This window comes from Protopterus annectens, chromosome 12.part0, assembly GCF_019279795.1.
Source record: "Protopterus annectens isolate FY-2018-M chromosome 12.part0, PAN1.0, whole genome shotgun sequence".
NCBI classification, from domain to species: Eukaryota; Metazoa; Chordata; order Ceratodontiformes; family Protopteridae; genus Protopterus; species Protopterus annectens.
Window position 1 is genome coordinate 186,803,720 of NC_056746.1, and position 12,781 is coordinate 186,816,500.

Genomic DNA, 12,781 nt, shown 5'->3' on the forward strand with positions numbered 1-12,781 from the left:
TGGAAAAGCTCTGAGGTGTAGTTCCTGGGGCACAAGGTTTGATTCCTTCAGCCTTCGTTTGCCTACTGTGCGGCCTTGAGCAAGTCACTTAGACATTGCTCCTGGGATGCCCCTGAAAAGGGACTGTGTAAAAAGTCTGCTTACCTGGTTAACAAATTGGAATTATTATTATTATTATTACCACTACTATTATTATTAGAGAGAGGTTCCATGCATTCAGTACTTCTTGCCTCAGACCCTTATCTCGAATCCCTTTTGCCCTGGCTCTCATTTTCTCCAGCACAGGTTATTAGAAGAAAAGCATGTGGCACTGGCAGTTCATGGATCCGAAGGTAATGGTAGCAGGAGTGTATACTTCCCTGAATTGTTTGAGTGCTCTGCTCTCATTATCATTGGGAATATTGCTGGAGCCAAGATTTCTCCCTTGCTGGGATCCAGGGACAATGCATCTGGAAAAGCCAAAGAGTTCAGAGAATCTTTGACCCTGAAGAAATGATCAGGCTTTCCAGGAGTGGAAGGAGGAATTCAGGTTTCAGGGGTGCATTACTATACACGTTTCAGGATATCTAGCACTATTGGAAAAGCTAAAGGTGTAGGTACATACAAATTCTGCATCTCTGCTGGTCTTCATAATACTCTTGTTTTCCACCAGAGAACCTCCTTCATTCAATGAAGTGCATCTACAAAAGAAAAATCCTCTGGTGGGAAGATTGAGGATAGGGTGTCTTCTGTGTTATAGTCTTGGGCTTCAGTAGATGGGATAATGACCCACATATACCAACTCATCTGCTTTTGAGTTGTGGAAATCACAGTCCTCCTGCAGAGGATCCACATTCCGTTGTTTTAAAAGGCCTCCATACATCTCACAGGCATCCAAGTCTGGCCTTTTATTCTTCAAAAAAGACAAAGACAAGACATCTGGTACATGGACTAGGTAGTCACCAGAAGCTTGGTCAAGGTAAGCTAGCTACCAGGAAGAGCTGCCCTAGAGGCCACTGGTCACAGGCTGGGGAAAGAAACATCAGTACAATTAACAGAAATCTCCTTGGATACTATAATTCTGGGGATCTTGCTCTCCCCTTTCGAGATCACAATTTGAGTTTCAGAAGGCATGTCGGATGTTTCAGTCCAGAAAGATGAGCAAAAAACCAATGGTATGGGGTATCTACATAGTTGTTGCACTAAAGGCCTCATCTGAAATAGACTTAAATGGCAGAGGCTGTGAAATCACTTTTACGTATGGGGGGCTGCCAGATCCAGGGGAAACTCGGGTCATCCTCTCCAACTGTTTCTTCCTCTTACTAGCATGTATTTTCCTTGGTGGGAGGCTTTAGCAAATGCCACAGCAGCTTGGAACCATGCACACTCCCCTTGTTTGGATGTAATGTCAGTCAGAGACTAATGATTTTTTTCAGATCACCCTCTGGATCTGCTGAAGCACTGAAGGAGGGTAGAATTAAGTCAGGTTAGCCACAGACTAGCTGCATCTAGAACATCCCAAATGCAAGGACTGTAACATTTGAATACTATGATGAACATCTTGCCTTTTGTGAAGTCACTATGGACATTTTCTTTCAATCTCCATGCTCCCCAATACAAAAATAAAATCCTTATGTCTGGCAGTTGGTGCAGAGGATCAAGGTGCTATTAAGGAGCAGTTTCTTTTAGTCTGGTGGTCCAGCATTTGACTCCCTCATCCTCCACTGCCAAATTGTCTGACTCTGAGCAAGTCACTTAACTAGACAGCACTCCTGGACTTGATCTGAAAAGGGTCCATGGAGATCAGTGTTCTACCCCAGTTAAATAACAAACGAGGCTTACTTAAAAGATTATTTTGTGGGTTTTCAGAATCTGACAGCTATCTAGGAATTCTAATTTTCCATGAAGTGCACAAAGTAGCACATCCTCAAACAGAATAGCTTAAATTATTCTAAAGTGGCAAAGGTGGACCATCTTCGAGGTAAGGCTTCCTGGTTTAAATAAAATGCCAGAAATAGAGTCCATGTACACGAACGTTTCTCTGAAATAAGGTAAATTACTATGCAAAACAATTACCAAGATCAACTCATCAAATTGAGGTTTTCATCAAGTGGCAGTATTGGCCATTTTTAGCAGACTATGACTTGCTGACCTTACCTGAGGCGTTGTAACAAGTATTGCTCCATCCGGATTGTACTGCCGTAGATTCTCCACCACGGAAATATGCTCATCTGAGGTGCCAGGTGGTGTGTCCACAATCAGAAAATCAAGTTCTCCCCAGGCGACATCACAGACAAACTGTTTAATCAAAGCTTTGGAAACAACAAAATGATTTGTAAAACACTTTTGGCAGAGCAACACATAAACCTTTAAAAGATGCATATTTGAAAAGGTTAGTCAGAAACCCAAGAGTTATAAACAAGTACTCAACTAAAAATATAAAATGTAAATACTGGGTAGTCATATGTTATGCACATGTATATGTGTACCGATTCTTTTTAAATGGTCAAACAACTGACTAATTTTCTCAATTCACAACTCGTTGAATGATTAACACTGTGGGATCAGACTTTGTGCAAAATAAGCAGACAGACTTAAGAAGTTTTCCCTTTTCCCCATTGTTGTGCAATCTTACATTATACGTAAAAAAAAAAAAAAAAAAAAATGGAGGAGGACTGCGTGTGTGTGGGGACAATGCTCTTTCGTGTTTAAGTGCATACTTAAGGTTTTATATAGTCATTTTGTCAATCTGTATCAGTGTTGGCAAAATTCATATTGGAGTTTTATAAGTAGACTCATATGTACACTTAAAACACATACTTGTACGTGTGTACGTATAAGCAAAGCAATCTGTAATGCAGTTTTTCTTTCCTTACTGCACTACCTTACTGGGCTAGAATAAAAAGGAAGAAAAAAAGCTTGATGCATTTGTATCCCCAGTCACACACAAACAATAACCATCGCTGTAATTTTTAGCCAGACAACTAGGCATCGGTATGCTGCTCATCAATGACTTACAAGGGAAGTAACTCGCGGTTAAATTGACATGTGATGAGCTGTAATTCATTTAGTACTCCAAATGCGATCAAGTGTTCATGAAAAGTTTTCGCCAGGACTTCACTCTGGCCTGAATTTAATCTGCTATACGCTTGTAGACATAGCAGCAACAGCCACTGGTTTTGCCAAAAAAAAAAAATAAATAAATAATCATGTCTGTCTGTGTTCCGTTACCAAACGCACATAAATGTCTACAGCATTCACATTCACCTCAAGCTTACCACCACTGTCAGATATCTATAGATCTCCCCCCTTCCAGGTCATGGAAATAAGGCACCAAAAATTAGTTTTGACTGCCTACAGAAAATGGTTGGAACCACTCACAAAGGAAGCAACCACCTCCAAAGAAAAAAAAGGCACTTTTTAAATTTAGAATCAAAAGTCTAGCCCAATAAATTTCAACAGTGCAAAGCTCCATCCTCTTCCTGGCAATGTTACAGTCAATGCTGAGCTACTAAGCTTAAAATTATTTTTAGAACACTTAGGATAATTTTTAAGTTTAACACACATTGATGGAGATGCTGCAATATACAAGTGACAATTGTCCTATACAGGAATGAAAATCTCTAGGCAACCCCCTCCCTTACTCCATTTGCTGCCATTACAACTGTCTTAACAGTACGGTTTCACCTCATGTGTCTTCGGTTATGATCACCATCACATTTATTGACCAGTTGTAACTTGTAACTTTTAAGAAAAGCATCTAAAAATGCCCAATTAAAAAAGGTCACTAACTTACATCCTACTAACAATACATGCCAGTGTAAAAGGAGCACCTGTTTACATCAAATCTGACCAGGAGATTTTAACGCAAATAAGCTATCAGCATTAAATTACTTCACACATTCTACAACTAAAACAGATGTCAAAGAAGAATTAAAATAATTTACTCTGAGTCATTAAAAGAAATAAGACCAGCTTAAAGTCCAACTGTGCCTCAAGGAGGGATGTTTTTCAACAATGTACAGTAGTAAGGATGTATTGATTTCTGGTAGTTTTTATAAATGTTAGCATATTCTAGCATAAAATCAGACTCTGAAACACCATTTCTAAGGTGTGTAATACTGTATATAAAGAAAGGAAAAAACAGAAGAGAAACTTGATCACGTCACTACGAGGCTTCATTTTATTTCACAGTATGAAAACAATTTGCCAAAGTCAAACCTGGACTCAATGTAATTTACACAGTTTTTTGCAAATTATTTTATTATTTTATTTATTTATTTTATTTTATATTATATTTGTTAACCGGGGGTGTCTGACTGAGCCAAAAAGGCCCTTTTTCAGCAGAGGCGCGGGGAGAAAAACTCCACAAAGAAAAATTAGACACATTTAGTTATTTAGACAATTGCTAAATATTATTCTACAATGTCCAACTTGTTTATAAATCCAAGCATTTAAGAACCTTCATACAAGATATATGAAAGACATCTGAGCTGTACATAAAGATGGAAAGGACTACACCAAAGTCAAAATACTTGCATTACAGATTTTGTAATGCTCGTCACCAGGCAAGTTATTTATCGCAAATGCTTAGACTACAAAATGACAAAATATAAAAGATTTGTTACGTTTCATAATGACCACAGAAATCCTTCTGTCATACATTTTAAGACATTCTGATAAAGGTATTTTAAAATGTTATCTTAAAAGTATCATATTTGAATGGGCTGGGTTGAAAGAAAAAGTTGAATGTACATCACACTGAAATAAAGCACAATACGAAAATTACCACACTATTTTCACATGGTTAAATGTTACTACTGCTATGGGAATCTTAAAAACAGAAGATGGGCAAATGGAGAGAAAGATGCAAAGACATACCTTCAACAAAGGAAATAAGCCTGAAACACAGAAGGAAAGTGCTTGCCTTTTTAAAGATAATTTGTCTTAAGGATAATGCCTACAGTATTATAAATGCAGAGGCACTTGCAAACAAAAGATTTGCAAAGAGCACATCATCAGAACAAATTTATACTCTGTATCACACATTTTGAATATTCTACACAACCAATGGTTACCAAAAAAACATTCAGAAGATGAAAACATTTACAACCTCAATGCTAAAGAAACAATTTAGACAAATCAAGAGAAAGCGATAGGCACGCTAAATTCTCAAAATAACTGGAAGGCTGAGAAGGAATGAATTAACAAAACCGGAGTCATTTGAAGATCTGCTATAATTTCCGTAAAGACTACAAGTCAACATATGCAAGTCTTTAAATTACTGGAGACTTTAACCTGCTACAGAGTCTCATACACATAACATGATGCTTGTGCTGCTTGCATGCAAATGTAGAGATTAAAAGTAAAGCAGCAATTAACTCGTCTTATTTTACTATTCATATCAACTACCACATTTTATACAGTGCCAGTGATAATCACAATTTAATCTTCAGATCAAGAATGGTGATATTACAGCATCCAAGAACTCTTTCACTGCACAACAATTTGTCAAGAACTGGAGACTGATGATCTAGAAATTTTGATTTATTCATGACTGCAACATTAAAGTTAACAGAAAAGATAGTGTTCTATGTTTCTAAATGTCACAAAGTGAAAAACAAAAACAAAGTTTAAAATGCATTACACACAAGTTTCAGAGTTACTGTGGGCACAGAAAAAAATCTGCCAACTGTTCTTCTCAAGCACAAAAGGTCCCAAAGAAAGTACTGATGCTTACACCACAGAATTAAATTCATCAGTACAAGACAGAATCATGTCTGGTATCAAAAACATAAAATGAGAATCAGAATGCTGAGACAAAAGAAATAATGTCTAAGAGACTGACAAATGCAGAGTGAGTAGAATTATTCTGCCACAGTTAGTAGCGCTCACAGAAGAATTCATAGGTAGATATTAAACGCATATTTTACAGATCATATAGTAAAACAGCCAAAAAATTCAATGCACACTAGTCCTGGTTTGCAATTTTCAACTGTGCTCAATATTTTCAAGGAGGGCTGTATAAACTGTTCCAGGGTGAATTTATGAAAACCCATCCAGTTTGTCAGGACTCACAATGAAAGTAGTTACACAACCACTTTGACATGTAGAGGAGCGTTGTTCCAAAAATGTGGACTGTATCTTTTTGGGAATTTGTCCTTACACCGACTCCTACTGACATGGTGTGGGTGTTTAAAGGAACAGTAGACGTTCTTCGTGTTTCACTACTGCAGTCATTACATTTGGGTTATCTGCTTGCAGGTAGCCCTCAGTCGGCCTGATTAACAAAGTCTTGGGTCCTGCATCAGTTGCTGTCCCTTCTTCCATGATGTCAGGTCGTCAGGGGTATAAAACATGCAGCAGATGCCATTACATCAGTCTTTCTTGCCATGCGGTGCCCGAAGCAGAAACAGTTCGCAAGTGCCGGTCAGCCAACTCCTGAAATTTTCGTTTTCGAGTTTCAGGACCAAAGACTTCAACTAAAGCTACGTACCCCGTTGGGGAAACTTTTTCCTTGCTCCTTACCGATGTTAGTAAAAGTTAATAATTGCATTACTTGTGGAAAGCAAATACCTCAAAGATTTTCATTCGTACTGCATTCCTTGCCTAGGCTCTGACCATGATGTACCTTGCTGTCGGTTTTGGGCTTTATTTAATCAGCACACTATCCGTCTTCGGCTTCTGAGGATGTATTCAGGCCTACGGACTTGCATATTAAACAGACGCCTCCTTCTTTACTTAGGCTTAAATCTCGATGCATGCCTAAAAAACTGACGTCCAGGCCACATGATCAGACCTTTATGCCTAAAAAACAAATGATAAGGATGGCTGAAGATCTAATAACTCTAATCAGGGGTAACCAACCCCCCCCTTCTAAGAAGCCTAGGACTGAAGTTGATTATGAATCTTCTGATACGGATTCTGTTGTTTCTGATTCTTCTGATGATCTGGATTTGCCCTTATCTACTTATGAAGATTCTGATGCAGAGGAATTCATTTCCTCTGCTTCCCCTCCTGAGGATTTTTCTTTTGGGGAAACCTTACATACTCTAAGGGAGCATTTCCACTGGAAAAGCCAGGATTTTTCTGATTCAAAAAAGAGGCTTAGGGATTTCCTTCTCCTACCTCAGCATAGGCCTTTAGCTATTCCTCCTGTACTAGACATTGTTGATGCTTTTTCAGAATCTAGTTTGGCCCCTGATACCCTGCCTCCTGCTCCCAGAAAACCTGACAGATACTACAGGGTCCCCGAGTCCCACAAGTTCCTTTTTAAAAATCCTATTGCAGATCCACAGACTATTTCACAGGGGCCCAAGGGCATTTAGGCTTCTACTGCTAAAAATCCTACCCCTTCTGATAGAGACTCCAGGGCGCTGGATAGATGGGGTAAGAAGGTTTACACTTCTGCAACCTTGGCCATTAGAGCTTTAAACTGCCAATTTCATATGTTAAATTATCAGCAACATGTTATTGGACTGCTTAAACAGAAAATGATGTTGATTCCGGACTGTGTGGAAAATAAAGAATTACAGGATTTAATGCATTCTGCTGAACAAGTTGGAAAGCATACTTTGCAATGTGGTTTTGATTCATTAGAGGCCTCTTGCAGGGCTGCTGTTACTGGGTCTGTGCTCAGAAGGCATGCTTGGCTTAAGGAGCAATCTTTGCCGGATCATGTTAAAGCTAAATTGTTGGATGCTCCTTTAAATCAGGACCGCATGTTTGGCGACAACGCTGAGTAAGTTCTTAAAAAGATGGAAGATAAAGCTAAATCTATGCAAACTGTGAAAGATTTTTTACAAGTTCAGCCTCCTAGATTTAGTAGGCACTGGCCCTCTAAGAATTTGTCCTTTCCAGCCCCTTCCAGGTCTTCTCAAGCCAAACCCAGACACAGCAAAAACCCCAGGTTTCAGTCCCAGGGGAGACACAGAACTAAGCACTGGGGGGCCTCCATTTCCAAATCTGGGAATAATAAGACTTCCCCCTATGGTAAACTGTCTCAATGACTTCCTTTTAAAATTTCCAAACACTTATCAACTGACTGCCCCTTTGGGGGGAAAGATTGTTTTTCATGCAAAGAACTGGGAACTCATTACCCAGGACAAATGGGTTTTAAATATAGTGTCCCAGGGGATACAGATTTCACTTCCACACGTTGTCAACACCAAGCGGGTGGCCAGACCTACCCCCAAATCAGTGGGCAGAGGCCCCAAAACAAGTACTTTCTCTCTTAAGCATGGGGGCTATTCAACTGGTATCAGAGGAGGAAAAGGGACAAAGTTTCTACTCGAGACTTTTCCTGGTACCCAGAAAAGACAATTCATGGCATCCTATCTTGGACCGGTCTACTCTAAACACCTTTTTGGAGACTCCAAAATTCAAGATGCTGACCCTTCACCAGTTACTTCCTATGCTAGGCAAAGATGCCTGGTTGGCAACAATAGATTTAAAAAAAGCATACCTCCAAATCCCAATCAGGGAATCTTGCAGAAGATACCTACGCTTCAAAGCAGGCTACACGCACTTTCAGTTTTCTGCACTGCCCTTTGGCTTATCTACTGTGCCCAGGGTACTGACAAAGTGCCTAGCTCCAGTTATTGCATTTTGCAGGCAAAGAAATATTCAAATATACCCATACCTGGATGACTGCCTAATTCAGGCAGAAAGCCAGTACATACTTTTGAATCATCAGGCCTTTGTACAAAGGGTTCTAACTTGTCTGGGGTACACCATAAATGAAAATATATCACACCTGGTACCCTGTCAACAAATTATACTCCTGGGAGCAAGCCTGAATAAAACTTCCCAGATGGCTTACCTCACGCCAGAGAAACAAATTCATTTGACAACCTACTTCAAACAAGTGGCCACAAAAACCCAGCTATCTGCAAGACACATACTGCAAGCCTTCGGGTTCATGGCCTGCATTCTTCTAATTCCACATGTAAGACTGCATATGAGGAAACTACAGTGGTATCTAAAAAGCCTATGGTGTCAACATTCTCAAGACCTAGAAACAATGATTCCTATCATATCTTGCCTACGCCTAGAGTTCCTTTGGTGGGCAGAGGCCTGCCACCAAAACAAGGGACTACCTTTCACACCACCCCCTGCCACCCAAAACCTAACAACAGACGCATCAGACTATGCATGGGGGGCTCACCTGGCAGGGAAGTGCATTCAGGGCAAATGGAACCCAAATCAAGTGCACCTGCATATCAATGAAAAAGAAATGTTAGCTGTACAAAATGCTCTGACAGCCCTCAAGGACCACATTCTTCCAGGACAACTAATGGTAAAGACGGACAACACCACTGTTATGTGGTACATAAACAAGCAGGGGGGTACACATTCCTACCCCCTCTGCAGACTAGCCATTGTGGAACACAGCCCTGAGCTACCAAGTGCACCTACAAGCTCAATTCCTGCCAGGAAAATTAAACACATTGGAAGACAGACTGAGCAGAAAACTCATGGACCCACACGACTAGAAACTGGAACCAAGGATTTTCAACATGTTGACAAGCAAATGGGGGAGCCTAGATATAGATCTGTTTGCCTCTCCCCAGTACTATCATTTGGACAAATTTTGCACAAGGACTCCCCACAAACAAACCTGGAAAGTGGATGCTCTGTCCTTCACCTGGAAAAACCTATCAGTCTATGCCTTCCCCCCTCTGCCTCTGCTCTCCAAAGTACTACTAAAAATCAAACAGGACAAAATAAGGATGATTTTGATTGCTCCAGACTGGCCGCGCCAACACTGGTACCCCCTCCTGCGCAGTGTGTCACAGTTATCTCCATGACACCTGCCTCAGACTCCTTCCCTGTTGTCTCAGCAGGAGAACCAGATTCTGCACCCTCAGCTTCTGAACCTTGCAGCCTGGCTAATTACATAATCTCTCCTTTACCATCCCTCAGCAAACCTGTGACAGATATCATTTTAGAGGCAAGGAAGCCTAGTACTAGAAAATCTTATGCTGAAAAACGGAAAAGATTATTTGCCTGGAACCAATCTCAAGGGATGAGCACAGCAGCGCCCAGCTTACCTCAGATTTTACAATACTTAACTGAGATGCTTCACAAGGGCCTGTCTTTTTCCTCCATTAAAATCCACGCCTTAGCCATTTCAGCTCATTATAACACAGAACCTCCCCTCTTCTCTCATCCACTGCTGAAGCAGTTCTGAAGCAGTTCCTCAGAGGGGCCAAAAATTTGAGGCCACCCAGGAGAGCTCCAATCCCAGCCCGGGACCTTAACTTTGTCTTGGAGAAACTCACTCCACCTCCTTTCGAGCCAGCTGCTACTGCAAACTTAAAAGTTCTTTCTTGGAAAACAACTTTCCTTTCAGCAATCACTTCAGCTAGAAGGGTATCTGAATTACAAGCCCTTATAGCAGTGGAGCCTTTCATCATCTTTCATGCGGACAGGGTGTTCCTCAGAACCAATCCATCCCTCATGCCCAAGGTGGTATCCAGTGTGGCTCTTAATCAGTCCATTCATTTGCCAACCTTCTTTCCCAATCCACAGAATAAAGGGAAAAGGATACTGCATTCCTTAGATGTGCACAGACAACCTAGATTCTACTTGGACAGGACTAAACCTCAAAGGAAATCTAAACAACTGCTGGTGGCATTTGCTGGAGGGGCAGAGGGGAAGGCTATTTCCAAGCAAACCATTTCTAAATGGATAAGCCGTTGCATTCATTTCTGCTATAAGCACTATGGAAAACCTATCCCCCAGGGGATCAGACCACACTCCACCAGGGCTGAATCTACCTCTACAGCCTTTCTCAGAGGCGTACCTACCAGCGACATCCTAGAAAGCTGCTACCTGGAGTTCTGTACATACTTTCACCAAGCATTATCATTTGCCAATTTTCTCTAAATCCAGAGCTGGCTTTGCCACTGCAGTCTTTCAGGACCTTATAGCTGGCCCTAATGCAATCTAAATTCCTCCTCCCAACCATAGCTTTGGGAATCTACCCAAATGTAATGACTGTAACAGTAAAACACGAAGAACATAGTATAGCTGTGTACACTTACCAGAAATGTAGATGTTAGTGTATTCACTGTAGCAGTCCTGGTTACCCTCCCTCCAGCCCCCTAACTTCTTTTGACTATACCTCTACTTTCCTTTACTATGCTTAAAAGCCTTTTTGGTGTATTTGCTTTTTTGTTGGAGGTATATCTTTGTACTTTTATATTTAATTGCTTCCCATTGGGGGGGCACCTGACATCTGGGACAAGAAAAACTGATGTAATGGTGTCGGCTGCAAGTTTTATACCCCTGACGACCTGACGTCATGGAAGAAGGGACAGCAACTGATGCAGGACCCAAGACTTTGTTAATCAAGCCGACTGAGGGCTACCTGCAAGCAGATAACCCAAATGTAATGACTGCAACAGTGAATACACTCGAACATGTACATTTATGGTAAGTGTACACAACTGTACTTTTACAAAGATGAAAGAGGTCAACAAGGACAGGGTATTTCATGTCATACAAGGCTAAGTAGAAGTCATTACAAAGAAGTCTAGTAGAGGGAAAGTAAAGACAGTCAGTTGGGCAAGATGCTTACAGAGGTTCATGCCAAACGGGGATTACATTCAATGACAGACCTGATAAAGGATGAGTTTTGGGGGGGGCTATGACTTCTTTTGATCTAAAGAAAATGCCTTTGGATATTAGCTAGGCTAAGTAACATAATTAGGGAGCTATGGTGGAGGCATTTTGGACAAATTATAGCGTATTCTCTATGCATAATGTATTTTTCTTTAGAAATTGTTCTCACCTTTATATTATGGTTTCCTTTCTATACTCTTCTGTTTTGCTGAAGTAAATATGAACAAAGGATACAAGTTACCATCAAGGAGTGTCACAGATTTATGTGCTTGTTTTATAAATATGTTTCATGGATTACTTTATTTTTCCATTTAAGACTCGGTTTCATCTATTATTGGAAATCTGGAGCTTTTCTCCCTAGGCCACCACTGCGAAAAAGGTTCCATTCCCAGTCAGACATTCCTGGTAAACAATGCAAATTAAAATAAATATAGGTGCCCATATTTTTGATAACTGTATTGCTTTTGAGGGAATGGTATGAGATGGGGAATCTGTTTCCCCAAAAAGAGCCACACTGCATTTCTTAGAAGTTAGTTTGAGAGTATGGTAAACAGCCCAAGAGATGGCACAATCAAACCCCTACTGAAGTATCCAAGTATCCCACAGGACATCAGATTACTGCTCTGTTTATAAACCACCAGCAAACCTGGTAAGCCAAAGGCCTTGAACATAGGGATGGATACCAGGAAAGCAGATGTTAAAAAAGAGAGGACCCAAGACTAAACCCTGCAGACACCACTTGTGACATTTTTCCATTAAATAGGAAGCACTAGCCTTATTTACTCTGCAAACTGTCTGCTAAATCAACTGGATATCTAGCAGACAAAAATAAAGGCTCATGCCGAACTGTGTTAGCTTATCAAAATGCCAACATAAGGGACTGGGGACTGTATCAAAGGCTTTGGCCAGCTAAAGATATGCAAGTAGATGGAATGGCTGTGGTCCATGGCTTTGGTGACTTTTCAAATACGTTAACCAGGTTTAGCAGACAGATTTGAATTAGACCCTAATTAATTTGGCTTTGTCAGAATTAAGGAGGTCACTTTTGTTGACATTAATGAATTCTGATATATGCTGTTTAAAATAAATGTGTACACAAACAGACAGACACACACACACACACACACACACACACACACACACACACACACACACACTTGTGAGGCTAAAAGGT

At 40.5% G+C, this 12,781-nt stretch overlaps 1 protein-coding gene across 1 annotated transcript in view; it reads right to left on the bottom strand.

Annotated features, from left to right (window-relative positions):
* Nucleotides 1–12,781, bottom strand: part of NUBP2 (nucleotide binding protein 2) — a 210,267-nt gene that overhangs the window by 140,920 nt on the left and 56,566 nt on the right. The window contains exon 4 of the mRNA XM_044088905.1: nt 2,137–2,291. Within this exon, the coding sequence (XP_043944840.1) occupies nt 2,137–2,291 (155 nt within the window). The remainder of the gene's footprint in view (nt 1–2,136; nt 2,292–12,781) is intronic.